Consider the following 16,742-nt stretch of genomic DNA (forward strand, 5'->3'; position numbering starts at 1 on the left):
CCCCTTCCTTCCTGAAGACAGAATCCCTATCTTGCTCCTGCAAAACTGCTGTGACCACAGGGGACACTGGGCCCTTCTAAGCACCAGGGGATGAATCAGGCCATGCTGGTGGTATCCCCTCCCTTGCCAGATGACCAGCTGAGGTGCTGACCTGTGTGACATCATCTGGCAAATGAAATGTGAGGGGAGTTTGCTGGGGTGGGATTGGGGGCACTTCCAGGAAGGTTTTCTTCACTTTTAAAAAGAAACAAGGCGGATATTTCTACTTTCCTCTGCCCATTTAAAACTCATGCAGGCCCTCTGACCTCAGGCAACACTTCAGGCGCGAGTGTACAGGTAGGTGTGGGAGGCCAGGCCTGGGGAATATGAGCCGTCCCGGCTCCTCTGACCAGCCACGTTCAACCAGTCATCAAAATCATTACGACGAATCAGCTGTCCTCTGCAATATAGCCTTCTGGCTACTCTCAACACCGGTTAGTATTATTATTCAATGGCAAAACTTCTTTATTGTAACAAGTGGTATTTATATCACTCACTGTCTGAGGTTCTGGGCACCAGCAGTTCCTGTGGGACGTGACAGTGATTTCTCCCAACTGAGTCCGGAGGCCCATCGGGACGCCCGGGCACGGGGTTGGTGCTGGCTCCTGAGAGGTCAGTCTCCTACAATCAGAAGAGCCCCCCAGAGGCCAGAGTGCTGCCTGTATATATCCGCACCCTCCAGGGGTTGCTTTGGTTTTAGGGTTTTTTTGGCTAAATGTATATACATTGCAATGCTCAAATCTACACCTTTATCAAGATATAAACATGCCAACATCTGTCCACAAAAAGAATTTTTTTAATGGGTTTCATAGATTTGAAACTTCATTTTTTAAACCTAAGCCTCATTTAGGCCTAGTTGCAGGTTCAAAGGAAAATATAGAATAAAAGCAACTCCCTATTCCCTGCAGGTTAATACAGGCCAAAACGGAGGGGTTTTCCTTTGTTTTCCGTACTCTTAGCTGTCTTCTGAAGCTCTCGATCTTTTCTCCAACAACTCATTTTTAGACAGGAGCCCAAGCACCACCCTTGGTCCCCAAAGAGCTTTTTGTGATGTCACGTGTAACTTCAAAGTGGTAATGCCCATAGCGGCTCCAATGCTTAGCTCTCCTGCCACGAGATCACCCACTTAGATAACGACCCCTGTTTTTAATAAGATGACTTCACCAAAAACATGAACAAAATCTCAGCCAACTACAGCTACCTTGGAGTGAACACGTTAACTTAACGTTGAAAAATCTCCTGGCTGTACTATAACTAACCATCCCATAGTGTTAGCTACTTTCATTTAAAATACTATTTTTAGGGGCTTCCCTGGTGGCGCAGTGGTTGAGAATCCGCCTGCCAATGCAGGGAACACGGGTTCGAGCCCTGGTCTGGGAAGATCCCACATGCCGCGGAGCAACTGGGCCCGTGAGCCACAACGACTGAGCCTGCGCATCTGGAGCCTGTGCTCCACAAGAGAGGCCACGATAGTGAGAGGCCCGCGCACTGTGATGAAGCGTGGCCCCCGCTCGCCGCAACTATAGAAAGCCCTCGCACAGAAACGAAGACCCAACACAGCCAAATAAATAAATATATTAAAAAATAAAATAAAATACTATTTTTAGAGATGGAGTTTCATCCACGCTAGTGTGGAATGAAGACATTAGAAATGTCTTAACAGGACCTGAAGCTAAGCCAGAGGTGACCATGTTGGACTTATTCACAATGAAAATCTTCCCAGGTCGAATGATGTTCCCCACCTGGACCTGTTTCCACAAGGCTGCTTTAGGACACTGACATCTGGATGGTGAATTTCACTCCAGCCAGCTATTCTTTTCATGCTCTGCCTTTGCTCTCTCTTCACGGGGCTACAGGACGGACTCTTTTGGCTCATCTGCCAACCAGTTTGACAGATTTCTTTAGGTAGCGTTCTTAACTGGGGCCGTGTGGCAACGTCTGGAGACATTTGGGGTTGTCACAACCGGGAGGTGCTGCTGTCATTTAGTGAGTAGAGGCCAGGGATGCCACTCAACATCCTACACAGGGCAGCTCGTCACAACAAAGAATCATCCGGTTCAACAGGTCAGTCGTGCTGAGGTCGAGAAACCCTAAGCTAAAGGAACTGGTTGTCGGATTTGACTGACAACTGACTCTGCATATTGTGTGATGGTTAAGAGCACAGCCTTTAGCATCTCAGAAACTGGCCGAGTTACTTACCAGCCATGTGGACTTGGGCGAGTTTGCAAAATCTCGCTATAGGCTCATCTGCAAAATGAGGACTGATACGGTCGTTGTGAGGATTAGCTGGGATAAACATTTGTTCAGGACATAGTGCAGTGCCCGGCAGGTGACCAGCACGTAACACATTCTAGTAGCGATCATGCCCCCCCCGCCCTTGTTTTCTTCGACTTTCTTAACGATGTTCCCATCTCTTTCTTCCACCCCCATTCTCTTTTTCTTTTCTCCTCTCTCCTCACTTATCTTTTACTTCTGCCTCCTCTTGCCTGTTTCCCTCCCTCTCACTCTCCCTTCCTTCCTCCCCACCCCCTCCACCTCTGTCTCTTTGTTTCTCCCTCTCTTTCTCATTCTCTCTCTCTCTCTCACACACACACACACACACACACACACACACACACAGCTGCATCTTTAGGTTTCCAACATAGAAGGCAAATATGTAACCTTCAAAATCACTAACATCAAGTAAATTTAATTCCCTAAAATTAATGGAGACAGGGGAAGGAGTGTTTGAAATCCTGGTCAGATGGTGATCATTTATATGCACATGATCAATTCGCTGGTCCAGTCAATTTGTATTTTTAGCCACATGAATGACCAATAATAAAAAAAATTAATCGCACCTGCCATGAAAATATTTGAAGACACCACAAATTTTACAGCAGTCTATATATTATAGTCAAAGATCTGGGCAAAGCACTGTGATGGCCAAATCCATCTTGCTACACTTGCAGGGGGAAATGATCTATTTTCCAGAGACAACCAGGCCTTGGCGACTTGTCATCGCAGGGAGAGGCAGAGCCCTTTCTCGACTCATGGCTCTGTCACTGGGTGACCCTGGCGCAGGCTGTGGGGTCTGGGGTGCCTGGATTAAATCTCTAGTGAGATGACCTGTGACGCCAATTTGTTCACGTGCGTCACCTCTTCCGTGGCCAGCTGCTTCCCCTGGTCTCCAGCTGTGTCCCACGCGCCATGCTTTTTTACCACGTCCAGCCTTGCTCCCTCCTCTGCGTTCTCACAGCACCTTGAACACACTGGTTCTACGTACACATCACGTGGTCCTAAAATTACCTGGCCACATGTCTATCCCCCCAACACTGTGAATTCCTCAGCGTGTCTGTTCATCTCCTTCAGCGGCGCATTCCCAGCACCAATCACCTTGCCAGGCATACGTGAGGTGCTCCATAACTGTTTATCAAATGAATAAATGGAGGCGGCTTCTTCATTCGGAAGGGCCCCTGCAATCCTATTCACTGTTAGGACTTAGCTCAAATGCCACCTTTTCCCCGGAGCGCTGCAGGCCCTGCCATCAGAAGCAGCCACGGGAGCTGTTATAGCGCTTAATTCTGCTTTGTGTTCACATCAGCACCCACGGGTCAGCCTCTGCCACGAAACTGTGGACTCCTGGTGGGCAAGGGCTGCGTCTTGCTCATGCTGTATCCTACCATCCGAGGATGTAGCACAGGGCCTTTCACAGAGTAGACACCCAGCAAATATTCCCGACGTGAAAGAGTAAGGCATCGAAAGAGGCAAATGCTCTCTCGTTTGATGCATTTTGATGGCATGATTTGAGAATCGGTCATGCTTGCTGGTGAGAACTCTCACTCTCGCTTATCTAGACCTCAGATCCAAGTAAGCAGTATACAGCCTCCGAGAGCTGCCTCTCCTTACTGAGCCTCCATGTATACACAGCTCTGTGAGAGGCACCTAAAAACCGACCCCCCCGCTCTGCTCCTGAGCTGTTGGCCCCCACTCCACCTTCCACAGGACCCAAGACGGGATATTCCAAAAGCAGTGATTTCCCATCCCATCCTACTGCCAACAGACTTCCAATTATGTTTGCAGTGCTTATTATCAGTCTTGATAGGATGTTGATGAATGGCTGCTGAAGTAATAACCTGCACAAGCTTCTGAAGGGGAGCCTGCCTTTTACACATCAAGAATCTTGAAAGTGTGTTTACTGTGACTGAAAACACAATTCCACAAACATACATCTTCCTCAAAGTGCTATATAAAATAGTAAGCTAACAGGGGACTGTAAAAATAAACTACAGTCCATCCAGAGGACGGAATACCATGTAACCATTAAAAATCATGTTCTCCAGGGATATCTGCAGGTGGGAAAAATGCTCACAATCACTTGTTAAGTGAAAAAGCAGGTCACAAAACCACATGTGCCTTGAGCCTATTTTCTAAATTTACTGCATGTGGCCAAAAATCCCTGGAGGCAAGTATACTAAAAAAAAATGTAAACAGTGATTGCTTCTGATTGGTGGGATTATGGATAGTTCTTATTGTACTCTTTCTGTTTTTGGTATTATTTTTTTGTTGTTGGGGGGAAAGAAGATATTTGGAGAAGCCCCCTGATTAGTTCTGACCAATGGCTTCCTTCACTCCAACCCCCAACAGGTGCAGAGAGCCGAAAGGATTCTGGCCTTGGCCCTAGTGGAGGCCCGCACCGTGGGTGGACCATCCAGCCACCACTCATCGGCTCAAAAAATGGACGATCCCAAGGGAGCCAGGGGACTTGTGTCACCCAGTGACGACAGCCCTGGGGAACCCCTCTGTGTTTTCCCTGACTCCCTCCCCAATTCTATAAATCACAGAGAATCTGAATCTCCCCCCTCTGCCCTTGTACAGTTGAACCCTTGCCTGGGGTGAATGAAGTGACCATTGGCAAAATCCTAATAAAGAAGACGACTCCAGGGGTCGGAAACTCGCTGTCAAAGCCTGCAGGACTTTCACAACTAAATCTGACAGCCTAACGCAGGAATCTGGAAGAACCTTCTAGACAGAGCTGAGGGGCGTCAGCAGTGCTACTCCTTGCTGTTAGAGCCAGCTATGCCACAAGAAGGGACAGCCCAGATGTTTTAAAGCACACACTGTCTCTCCCAGGTGCCACCACCTTTACTCCCTGAGTTGCCTTCCCTTCCCCTGCTCTCCTTCCATCCAGGTCTGAGCTGATGTTCAGGCCCGTGCACTGTGGAGGATAGAGAGTATTTCCTCTTTGGGCTGCCCCGGTCCAGCTCTGGCCCAACCCAAAGCAACAGAGAGCAGGCAGCACTTTGGGGAAGACCTGGATCTGATACCTCCTCTGCCACGTCACCTTCCTCAGCTTCTGTTTCTCATCTTTCAACTGAGAAGCAGAAGTTTCTAGAACTTTTTTTTCTAATTTGTTTTTTCTCATTTTTTGGCCACGCTGCACAGAATGTGGCATCTTAGTTCCCCGACCAGGGATCGAACCCACGTCCCCTGCAGTGGAAGCGCAGAGTCTTAACCACTGGACCACCAGGGAAGTCCCCAACTACATGCAAGCTAGACCAGATAAAATCAGAGGTGCTCTGGTTGAGGGGATAGAAGAGGAGGCAGAACTCTGCTTTCTCACCCTCCCCAGCACAGACCCGACACCCTCCCGAGGAACTGAGGCAGCTTGGAAGGCACAGCCCACATGATCTCTCAGGTTCCCCCTTTGCCCACACTCCTAAACCCTTCGATTCTCTGAGTGCGATGCAAGCTTACCGGTCGACGGCGATGACCCCGAGGGTAAGCATGCTGGCCGAGCTGATGAGCAGGTAGAGGAGGGCCGAGAAGTTGCACCAGACCACACCGAAGATCCATTCCCTCCGAATGGAGCTGGTCGCCACGAAAGGCAGCACCAGCACCGACAGCAGGAAGTTGGACAGGGTCAGGCTGAAGACGAACTTGTTGCTGAGGGTGAGGAGGTAGGACTTCCTGTACAAGGTGACCACGATTACCAGGTTGCCCAGGCAGACGAAAACGGTGATGACGACAATGGCGATGAACTCGGTGACGACGCCGCCCCCTTGGCCACCGTCCTCGGTGAGGTTACTCAGCTCCTTCCTGTGGCTGAGGGAGGAGTTGAGGCTCATGGTCAGTGCGCCTCGGCGGGGGGTGGGCAGAGCATGCTGGACGACTGGAAAGACAAGACCCAGAGACAGGAGAGCAGTCATCAATCCATAGCGTGTGCACTTTACAGAAGCGCTGCAGAGGCCCCAGGTCACCCAGCCGGTCGTCCCCACGCAAGCTCTACACAAGTGGCCAGCTTTCTACAACCGACTTTCTATGCGACTCACTGTGTCCCTGTGAACGATGCGTTCCCCCAATCTATTTATTTAACTTTTGGCTGTGTTGGGTCTTCGTTGCTGCGTGCGGGGGCCTCTCTTGTTGCGGAGCATGGGCTCTAGGTGCACGGGCTTCAGTAGTTGTGGTACATGGGCTCAGTAGTTGTGGCCCGCGGGCTCCAGAGCGCAGGTTCAGTAGTTGTGGCGCACAGGCCTAGTTGCTCCGCGGCATGTGGGATCTTCCCAGACCAGGGCTCGAACCCGTGTCCCGTGCATTGGCAGGCGGATTCTTAACCACTGTGCCACCAGGGAAGTCCACTCCCGCCCCCCCCGAGTCTAAACCACCTTATCCATTCTCCCCAGGACCAGTGGTTCAAAACCTTTAATGTACCTAAGAATCACCTGCAGTACCGGCTCAAAGAGCTGATTCTTGGGCTCCATCCCTAGAGACGTCTGGTCCCAGAGAACAGAGGGACAGCCTAGGAGTCTGCATTTTAGACAACCACAGTGCAGGTGATTCTGATTCAGTCCACCTGGTCTAGGCGGACTGCTGCTTTTGACTCCTGCAATGCAGGGGGGACCCTGATTCGGCAGCGTCAGTATCACCCGGCGCTTACTAGAGACGCAGAATCTCATGCCCGCCTCTGAACTGCTGAATCAGAACCTGCACGCTAATGCCATCCCCAGGTGATTCATGTGCCCATTAAAGTTGGACAATAAGATTATCATAGGAATCATTCTGAGATCCCTAAGCAGGGTTTAAGCAAGTACAGTTCATACTGAGACGTCACTACTGCTCTCATCAGCCACGGTGAGGGAGGGCAAGGAGCTGACACTAATGATAAATGGGTAAGAGGAGGCACAGTTTGAGGTCTGTGCCCACAAACACCGTTCTCAACAAGGGGCAGTCCCTGCTCTTGGGACGCTGGCTCCGGATCTTGGTGAAAACTCAAGGTTGACACATTTTAACATTCAATCCTACAGACGAATGTTTCTCCAAAATTTTCATCTACTTGAATCAGCCAAAAAAATCCCACAGATCACTCTTGTTCCCAGAAAAGAGAATACACCGGAAAGGAAGGAAAGATTGCTTCCCCCGAGCCAGAAAGCAAGAACCCTGGTGTCTAGACCGCCTACACACAGCAGCAGAGCCTTCCCTACAGCGCCCGCCTGACCTGGCACCTCTGTCCAGACACCTTTGGCCACAGGGAGCTGGCAGGTGAGGAAGGCAGTTCTTCCTCTTCCCAGCAGCCCTAAAGGCCAGTTAGAAAGTCTCCCTTTACCAACAGGCGCACTCGTAGGTCACAACCACAGATGCTGCGAGCTTGAGTAACATCAAATAATTCTAATCCCTCCTCCCCTTGACAGCCTTCAAATACTTCACAGATTACTTGCTTTCTTTTCTCCAGATTCAAACCCTCAGGTTCCCAATGTGACTTCTAGACTCTTTACTAACTCAGACTCCCTGCTTTGGACTTGCTCACGGATGTCAACGACCCTTTTGATTTGTGGACCCCAAAACTGAACGTACCGTTCTGGACATGGTCTAGTAAGTACATAAAGGGGCAATTTTCTCCATGATCAGGATAATCTTCTGATACTATTCACTCTAGGAGTGCATTTTCTTTTGGCAACCATATTACCCTGCTGGACTTACATAAATGTGTGGTCAATTAAAACCCAAAGTTTATACACATTTGAGTTTCTGTGAAGGCAGGTGTCCCCAGGCTTAAATTTATGGCATTAGTGTTTTTAAGCCTAAATACAAAACGTGATATCTACTAAATTTTACTTTGTGCCTTTTCGCCTGTATTTCCAGGCTGCTAAAATATTCTGAATTTTGATTCAGTTATGCAATACGTTAGGTACTCTAGCTTTGTGCAGTAAATATACTTTAGAATTATGCCTTCTATGTCTGTGTCTTTGTAAGCTTATTTCTGGGTTTTGCTTTTACTTTTTGAGTTCTGAATTTTGTTCACTCTTATAAGTAAATTATTAACTGGTGTCTCAAAATAAAGTCCTACATAAGCATGTTATACTTAACTGCCTAAGTGATAACAGTGTGGTAAAGAAAACAAATTCTGAGTCGTTAGACAAATGACAAAATGGGAGAAAATATTTAAAACTTATATCACAGAAGGACTAATCATTCTAACTTAAAAATAAAGAGAGAGAAAAAGATAGAAAAGTGAGTAAAAGACATTTTTAAAAATTGTAACTATATGAGATGACGGATGTTAACTAAATTTATAGTGGTAATCTTTTCGCAATATACACGTAAGTCAAATCATCATGTTGTACATCTGAAATTATACAATGTTATGTGTCAATTATATCTCAATAAAACTAGAAAAAAAAGAGTACACAGAAAAAGATATACCAATTGTACTTAAACCCATGAAAAGATGCCCCATTTTTTCAAAATAAGAGGAATGCACTTTAAAACTACACTGAGGTACCATTTCTTTCCTTTCATGCCACTAAAGATTCAAAAGCTTGGCAACACTCACTGCCGGTGCGGCTGTGAGGAAGCAGGCATTCTCCAACACTCCACATGGGAACGCAAAATGTAACAGCCCTAGGGAGGGGGATGTGGCAATACCTAACCAAGCTACACAGGCACAGAGCCTTTGATCCAGCAATTCCATTTCTAGATATTTATCCTGAAGACATAAGTTCGTAATATTAAGTAACAGATGCCCACGGTTATTTTATTCATTGAGGCAGTAGTTGTTATAAAAAGAAAATATGTGAGAAAAAGGGGGAAATAAAAATACATTTGCCCATAAAATATACATAAATATATGCTTACTTATACAAAAAGAAAAATAGGAAAGATAACCAGAAACAAAGATACAGATGGAAGTGGACTTCTCTCAGTATGTTTTTACAGTTTTGCCTTTTGAACCAAGTAAATATTTTACATACTAAAAAAGTTAAATAAAAATGGATGGGGCTTCCCTGGTGGTGCAGTGGTTGAGAGTCTGCCTGCCAATGCAGGGGACACGGGTTCGAGCCCTGGTGTGGGAAGATCCCACATGCCGCGGAGCAAATGGGCCCATGAGCCACAACTACTGAGCCTGCGCGTCTGGAGCCTGTGCTCCGCAACAAGAGAGGCCGCAATAGTGAGAGGCCCGCGCACCACGATGAAGAGTGGCCCCCGCTTGCCGCAACTGGAGAAAGCCCTTGCACAGAAACGAAGACCCAACACAGCCAAAAACAAACAAACAAAAAAAAAGAATATCTTTAAAAAAAAAAAAAAGGATGCAAAAAGTAGATATAAAATTGATTGCAAACTGAAAAAAATAAGCCTAACTATATATTAGATTGATAACATAATCATACAGAGAAAAGAATTAAGTCAAGTAGCTTTTAAATATGATATTTTGACTGTAAACTCTTAATGGTACATATTGTAAAGACAAGAGAACAACTAAGTTCATTTAGTAGGTTAGATGTTGTTAATGGTGTTTTAAGTTTACAATTCTTTTGAGTGTACAGCAACTGAGTATACATGCTTATGTTGGGAAACACATTTCTAATCACGGGAGAAAGGAGATACGAATCATAGAATAGAGAAAGGTGAGGATGAACCCTGGGGTGTTAGCTTGGTTACTGCAGGTATCAGTATGAACTCACTCTTCAAATATAAATATAAAAACAGGTTCAAGGAAATTTCCCAGAATGCAGTCAGAAAAATTAAGAAATTAAAAATATAATATAGAAGGCAAATGAGAGAATGAACAGAAAGTACTTTATAAAGTATAATTACTTTTCCCAAGCAAAGCATAGTGTTCCCCTAATATGTCTTGTAATCACCAGTATGCTCCTCTTTACCCCCACTGGACTGTTTGCTCCCTGGGAGTGAGGACGAACCACGCCTTTCATAAAAACACAGTACAGTTAAATATGGTTAAAACAGTATGTTTTATATTATGTGACTTTTACCACAATAAAAAAAAGGATGTGAAAAAAAACCCTACTTTTTGCCATGTGCAACAACATAGATGGACTTGGAGTCTATTACACTAAGTGAAATAAGTCAGAGAAAGACAGATACTATATGTTATCACTTATATGTGGAATCTAAAAATTAAAACAAATTAATGAATATAATGAAAAAGAAGCCAACTCAGATATAGAGAACTAGTGGTTACCATGGGGATAGGGGAGGAGCAGGGCAATACAGGGCTAAGGAATTAACAGGCACAAACTATTAGGTATAAAATTAGCTACAAGGATATATTGTACAACACGGGGAATATAGCCAATATTTTATAATAACTATAAATGGAGTACAACCTTTAAAACCATGAATCACTATCTTGTACAACTGTAACGTATATAATATTGTACAGCAATTATACATCAATAAAATAAACACAAATAAAAGAAAAAATTTTTAAATAAAGAAAAAAAGGCAAATGAGACAGTGAACAGGAAGTACTTTATAAGGTATAATTACTTTACCCAAGCAAAGCACAGTGTTTCTCACTTATTATGGGGATCATTTCTGGGAACATGGTGAACTCAGCTGATGGGAACATCTTTCCTACTCCAAATTCATAGAAATGCTGGGTTAAATATGATCCAAAATTAAAAAAAAAAAAAAAAAGACAACCTTGAAAAAAGAAAGGGAAATCCATAGGTAACAGAAACGGAGAGAAAACTCAAAGCCAGAGTTGTAATCTCACAACTGTGGCCAAAAGGGTATTAGACCTAGTTCAAGACCCCTAGGGCTGAGGTTTTTTATGTGGGAGGATGACTTTGGGTTCCACAAGGCAGAGAACTGGAACCAATATCCTGCTTAAAGAGTGGGTTCTCGAAGGGCTGCCTCCTCCATGAAAAAGAATCAGAAAAACTCCTCTTACTGGCAAAGGGAAGTGGCAAAAACAGTCATTTACCTGAAGCTCTGGGTGGAGCACTGAAGTTTTTTTTCCATGAGAAATCAAACATTGAGACGTGCCATGCTGATGAGGGTACCAAGCTTATAAATTCTGCGTGGTGCAGAAATCCAAGCTAATAAATTCATGCAAAAATTAATGCTGGCCAAAGTAAACACAGAATGGCTCTGTAGTGAACTTCCACACTCACAAAACAAACATTTAATGAAAGTGAGTGCACAGCATTTGCCATGAGGGAGAATCCACAAAACAGAAACCAGGAGAATTAACATGCCCAGAACTTGAATTAATAGAAAAATATAAAAGAGACCATAATATAAATACAATTAAAAGCTTTAAAAGGAAAAGAGGTAGAAACCATAATGAAAGAATAAGACATCATGAAAAAAATAATAAGCAATTGTGAAAAAGAACCAAATAGAAATTCTAGAAATTAACATTTTAGCTAACAAAATGTAAAACTCAATGGGTATGCAGAACAGCAGATTTAGCTAAAGACAAAGATGGTGAACTGGAAAACAGCTCTGAGGAAGTTACACAGAATGCAGCAAAAAAGATTAAGAAAATGAAAATATGAAATAAAAGTCAAGATACATGAAGAGCAGGTTAAGAAGATTCAACGTATGTTCAAAAGAAGTGGCATCAGGAGAGATTAGAGAGAAAGGGTAGCAGATACTGTTGGGTGCCTACCCAACAACCAGTGTCAGGTTTTTTTCCCTTACTGGCAGACGTCTGACTTTGTTTTGGTGTCCAATCCTCCTCCAGTGACTCAGAGAAGGTTGATCAGATCCCTGGTTCTCAGAGTCTTGAGTGGGCTAAACAAATCATCGAGTTGTCTTTCTCCTTGCAATTCTGGCATATTAGTCAGGAGGAGAAGTCAGTGGATTTCTGGGAAAAGCTGCTTTGACCTCACAAAGGCACTAGAAGAAAACTCTTTTCCTAATGGCCAAGAGAGCACAGAGCTGTGGCAGCCCCCTTGGGATCATCAGAGGTGCTAGGCCAACATGCTGAGCATGGCAAAGAAGAAAGCCTGGATCCTTGAGCTGCTGAACCAACAAATCCGGAAGTCACCTTCATCCTGGCTTCTGGTTATGCAAAGTAATACATTTGTAAAAATTATTTTTAAAGCTATTTTCAGTTAGGTGTCTGTTACTTGAGTCAAAAGCATCCAACTTACATTAGGGTGGACCTACACTGCCTACATTAAGGTTGATGCATTATTCAGAGGTATAATTGAACATTTTCTAGAATTAAAGAAACACGTGAGTCCTTAGAACAAAAGAGCATATCAAGCTCTAAGGATAAGTCAGAAAAAGTCTATACCAAGGTGCATCACAACGAAAAATGACAAACACTAAGATAAAGAGAAAATGGTAAAAGCAAATTTTCCGATAATGAAGTAACAATTAGATAAACAGCAGACTCTTCTTTTGAAGAAAACAGAAAATAGAGGCCAGAAAACAGTGGAATAATCTCTTGGAAGTGCTAAGGAAAAGAACTCTTGCCTTAAAGTTCTATAATACCATTCAAGACAGGGCACAATATACTTTTGAGGCAAGCAGAGACTGAATGTTTACTAATCACTCCTTATCGAATGATCCCTTTAAAGATACAATTCATGAAGGAAACTGAATCCAGAAATAAGGAAAAGAAAATGGTAAATATATGGATGAATCTAAAATCAGAACTGCAAAAAATTAAATTTTAAAAGTTAAACATCGACAACAAATTTTATAAAAATAGCTAACTTGGGAGCTTTGAAAACAAGATGAAATTAAAACACTAAGCAAAATGGAACCTCTTAGAGGTATGACTAGAGTATAAATATTCCAAGTTAGTTTGTACTCAGGGCAGACTTGGTTATGGCTGTTTTCCCAGCACCTGGACAAGTGCCTGGCACATAGTAGGTAACTCAATAATTATTTGTTGATGAATGACTAGCCTTCAAAACTTGGTCATTGTTAAGCTGAATATGAGTGTTAACGTTATAAAGGTAGCCACTAAAAGAATTAAAATAGGATGCAAAACTTTCAATCCAAAAGACGCGGGGTGGGGGGGGTGGTGTTAGGAATAAAGTATTACTTGACCTGGTGGCTCTCTAGTGGCCCTATCAGAAGGGACACCAGTGAACGGCAGAATCAGAGAGCCCAGGGCTGGGTGCTATCCTTGAGGTCCTCGGCTACAACCCTCTCCAGGAGGCGGGGGGAACGTGGTCAAAGAGCTGACCACCCAGGGAAATCCAAAGCCCCAGCCTCTGCCAGGAGGCCTGGAGAGGGAAAGGCACAAGCCCCAGCAAATTCCCCAGGGGTGTACTTTAACAAGAGAGAGGATGTGGAATGTCCCAGCCAGGGAAGGCTTCCTGGTAGGCGGCCAGCTTACCCAGGGCCCATTGAATGGAAGCAAATTCAAGTGTGACTCACATTACCACTCTCCTGGCCAGTGCTGCTGCCAGACACGAAGGTGTTTCAGACTCCCACACTCTCCACGTCCTGCCATGACCAAATAAATCACTTTACACCACTGGAACATGACTGAGGTTTGAATAAATGTATCGGAAATTATTCCTGGGAAAGAGAGCCAGCCCTCTCAGTCAGGTCACCAGGGAAGGCTGGACGTGCGTGTCCTTGTCTTCACTGTCATGGCTCCAAGTATCAGTCAGTCCTCTTTGGGAACTGCCTTCAGTTCTCTTGAATATTCCCACAGACGGTGACATGTCTGCCGGATTAGACTACTGTCAACAGCTTCAAGTCATTCAAAGCCAAATCCTGTCACTCGAGGGAGTGATCAATATCATTTTGGGTTAACAAACAAGGCAACACTATAGAATATTGAGACAGGTATCTATTGTGTTTTATAAACTGGCCTGCATGCTAATTCCCAAGAAATAATTCTAGAAATGCCTTGCTTTGCAAAAACAGAATTACTACAATATAAAGGTGGATGCCCTCGCTTTCCCTTATTTAATGGTATAAATTTGGATATGTTCTAGTCCCACCTCATATTTTTACCTAGAACTCTGATTTTCATTGACCTATAGTGGACTTTTTTCCTGCTCATATTGCTGTCACCCTATACTTGTCAGAGGTTGTGTGGCATGGTGGTTAAGTGTATAGACTCTGAAGTCTGCCTGGGTTTGAAGCCCAGCTCCTGTAAAAAAGAACAGTGTGTTTATTTGTATCAAGTGCCTAGAACAGCATCTGGCACACAGTGAGCTTTCACTTCATATTATGGCTTCTATTTGAAGCGTTCACCCTGATTTTACTTTGGGAAAGGACTCTTCCCGTATTCGTAGGCCATGGTCACATGACCCAGGACTTTGGCTGGAACAGCCGGAGGACAGACTAGCCTACCATGGGGTTGGTAGGCTGATACCACGAGCTTGGGGCTGCAGCAGCTGGCCATCTTGGACACTACATGGAAAGTGCTTACAGGCAAATAAAGGTGAGAGAATGAGAGAGAGAGGGAAAGAGAGAAAGAGAGCAAGAGAGAAAAAGAAGGGGGCAGGGAGAACATGCAATGAATCCATTCACAAATGCTGATGAAATAATGTGTGATTCTGAATTTTCTTGTTCTCCTCCGTTATATGAGCCGGTGACTTTTCTCCTTCACTTATGCTAATTTGGCAGGGTTTCTGTCACTTGCAACTTAAAGAATCCTGACTGATACTCTGATACACCATGATCTGCATATAACACGTCAAGACCCCACCTCTTTGGACACTGGTACCAGGAACCTTCCCTTTCTCAGGATTAGGCCGACTCCTCAGGCACAGCTCTGCCTACCTCAGCCTCCTGCTCGAGACCTACTTATCCTTTTCTTCTTGCCACGGACCACGCCATGGAACCACGGACCCTAGTATGGTGGAGTTTCTTCACATGGAAGCATAGAGAAGCTTTTCACCCCCCCAGAGTATATGTAGTCTCTTGGGGATCAGGAGGTCCGTGACACCCAGTCAATAAGCCGCTACAAGGAAAAGGAGGCCTCACTCACCCTCACAATGCCCATTACAAATGGGGCCATCAAAGGGGCAGCCTGAGAGGCCACAGACAGCAGGCCCAGGCTTGGGTCTGTGTTGGGAGACCATGCTGGTCAGAGGACGCAGGACTCTTGGTACCTAACAAGGGCGCTGGACATGACATACCTGACCTCCTCAAAAGTCTTCTCCAGAGCAAATCATTTCTTTTTAGTGTAAGGTTCTCTTCTGGTATCCTTAAATATACCCAATCAGGGTAGTGACTCACTTCCTCCTCTGTGGCCTCCCATTTTTACAAGGAGCTGAGCAGCCTAAAAGCTGGGACCACCGGATGCCCTCTTCTAGAGAAATCACATGCCAACAGGGAGGTACGTAAGATGTTCGAATAAACAACCCTCCAGGTGAGGGAATGTTGCTAAAACACCACTTCAGATAAGTTCAGCTGAGGTCACTGTGATGCCATGTTGGCCATATTGTCAGGGGCTCTTCATCTCAGCACCTCAAAGCATTTTATACACATCAATCACCAGCAGGAGCAGTTGAGGGGGCGGAGTTGGGAGGAAGGTCCAAATAACCATTTGATTGGCACTAAGGTAACTGAGGGAGACAGTGGATCCCCCATCCCACCCACACACCAGACCACACAAGTCGTTGAGAGCCGGAAAGAGATCACAGAATCCCCGTCTCCTTCCTTGCATTCCCTCCATTCTTCTCTGGCACACACATGAAAGTTGTTCCAAAGATGGTGGGTGCAGTGACTCAGCCTCTGCAACCTCAGAGGGATGTGCCCACTCAGCCAGTCCAGGGTCTGTTACAACGTACAGTGCTTTGCTCTTGTCCCCACAAGGACAAGAGCAAACCTAGTAATTTCCTGGTTTGAAACCTTTCACTTCACCTGTAAAGCTGGCCCAAGCCCTGGTCTGTTTGGCAACATGCACCAGAAGATGGAAAAGAAGCTAGAATCAGAACCCCAGTGGCCTTATGGTCCTTGTCTGAATTCTTGGTTTGCCAGTGGGAGAGACCTGGCTTTGGTCCCCTCTGTACGTACATTATCAACATTACCAACCTCCATAACTTCCTTCAGCAGGGACGGAAAGTCTGGAGGCTGGGGCTCTTCACTGACCATGACCTTGTCCACAAGGGCGTCAGCCATGACTCTGTCAAATGTCTTTCCAAAACCAAGCTCTTGCTCCTCAGCAAAAACATTTCCCAAGGCTCAGTCCCTGATCCATTCCTTTCTCCCTATGTCCTTGAGAATCTTACCCACTTCCAAAGTATTGTTTAATTATTATTAACCAATGATAATCAGTATTGGCAAAACAGTGTGCAACATACAATGTAATTTTACATACATTGTTTCACTTCATCTTCTGAATAACTTTTAGAGGAAGGAATTACTCTTCTCCCTGTTTCAGAGAAGCAGTACAACATATGGTTAAGAGCATGAACTCTGGAACTAGAGAGCCTGGGTTCAAATCCCAGCTCCACTACTTACTGGCCTCTGTGACATTGACATGTTACCTAACC

The 16,742-nt window shown here is 44.9% G+C and overlaps 1 protein-coding gene across 4 annotated transcripts in view; it reads right to left on the reverse strand.

Annotated features, from left to right (window-relative positions):
• The window catches only part of GPR161 (G protein-coupled receptor 161), a 47,497-nt gene that overhangs the window by 14,578 nt on the left and 16,177 nt on the right, over window positions 1-16,742 (reverse strand). For all 4 annotated transcript variants that reach the window (XM_059903362.1, XM_059903381.1, XM_059903371.1 and 1 more), the window contains exon 2: window positions 5,776-6,190. In XM_059903362.1, coding sequence (XP_059759345.1) covers window positions 5,776-6,190 — 415 coding nt within the window. The remainder of the gene's footprint in view (window positions 1-5,775; window positions 6,191-16,742) is intronic.

The sequence above is a fragment of the Balaenoptera ricei genome, chromosome 1 (genome assembly GCF_028023285.1).
Source record: "Balaenoptera ricei isolate mBalRic1 chromosome 1, mBalRic1.hap2, whole genome shotgun sequence".
NCBI classification, from domain to species: domain Eukaryota; kingdom Metazoa; phylum Chordata; class Mammalia; order Artiodactyla; family Balaenopteridae; genus Balaenoptera; species Balaenoptera ricei.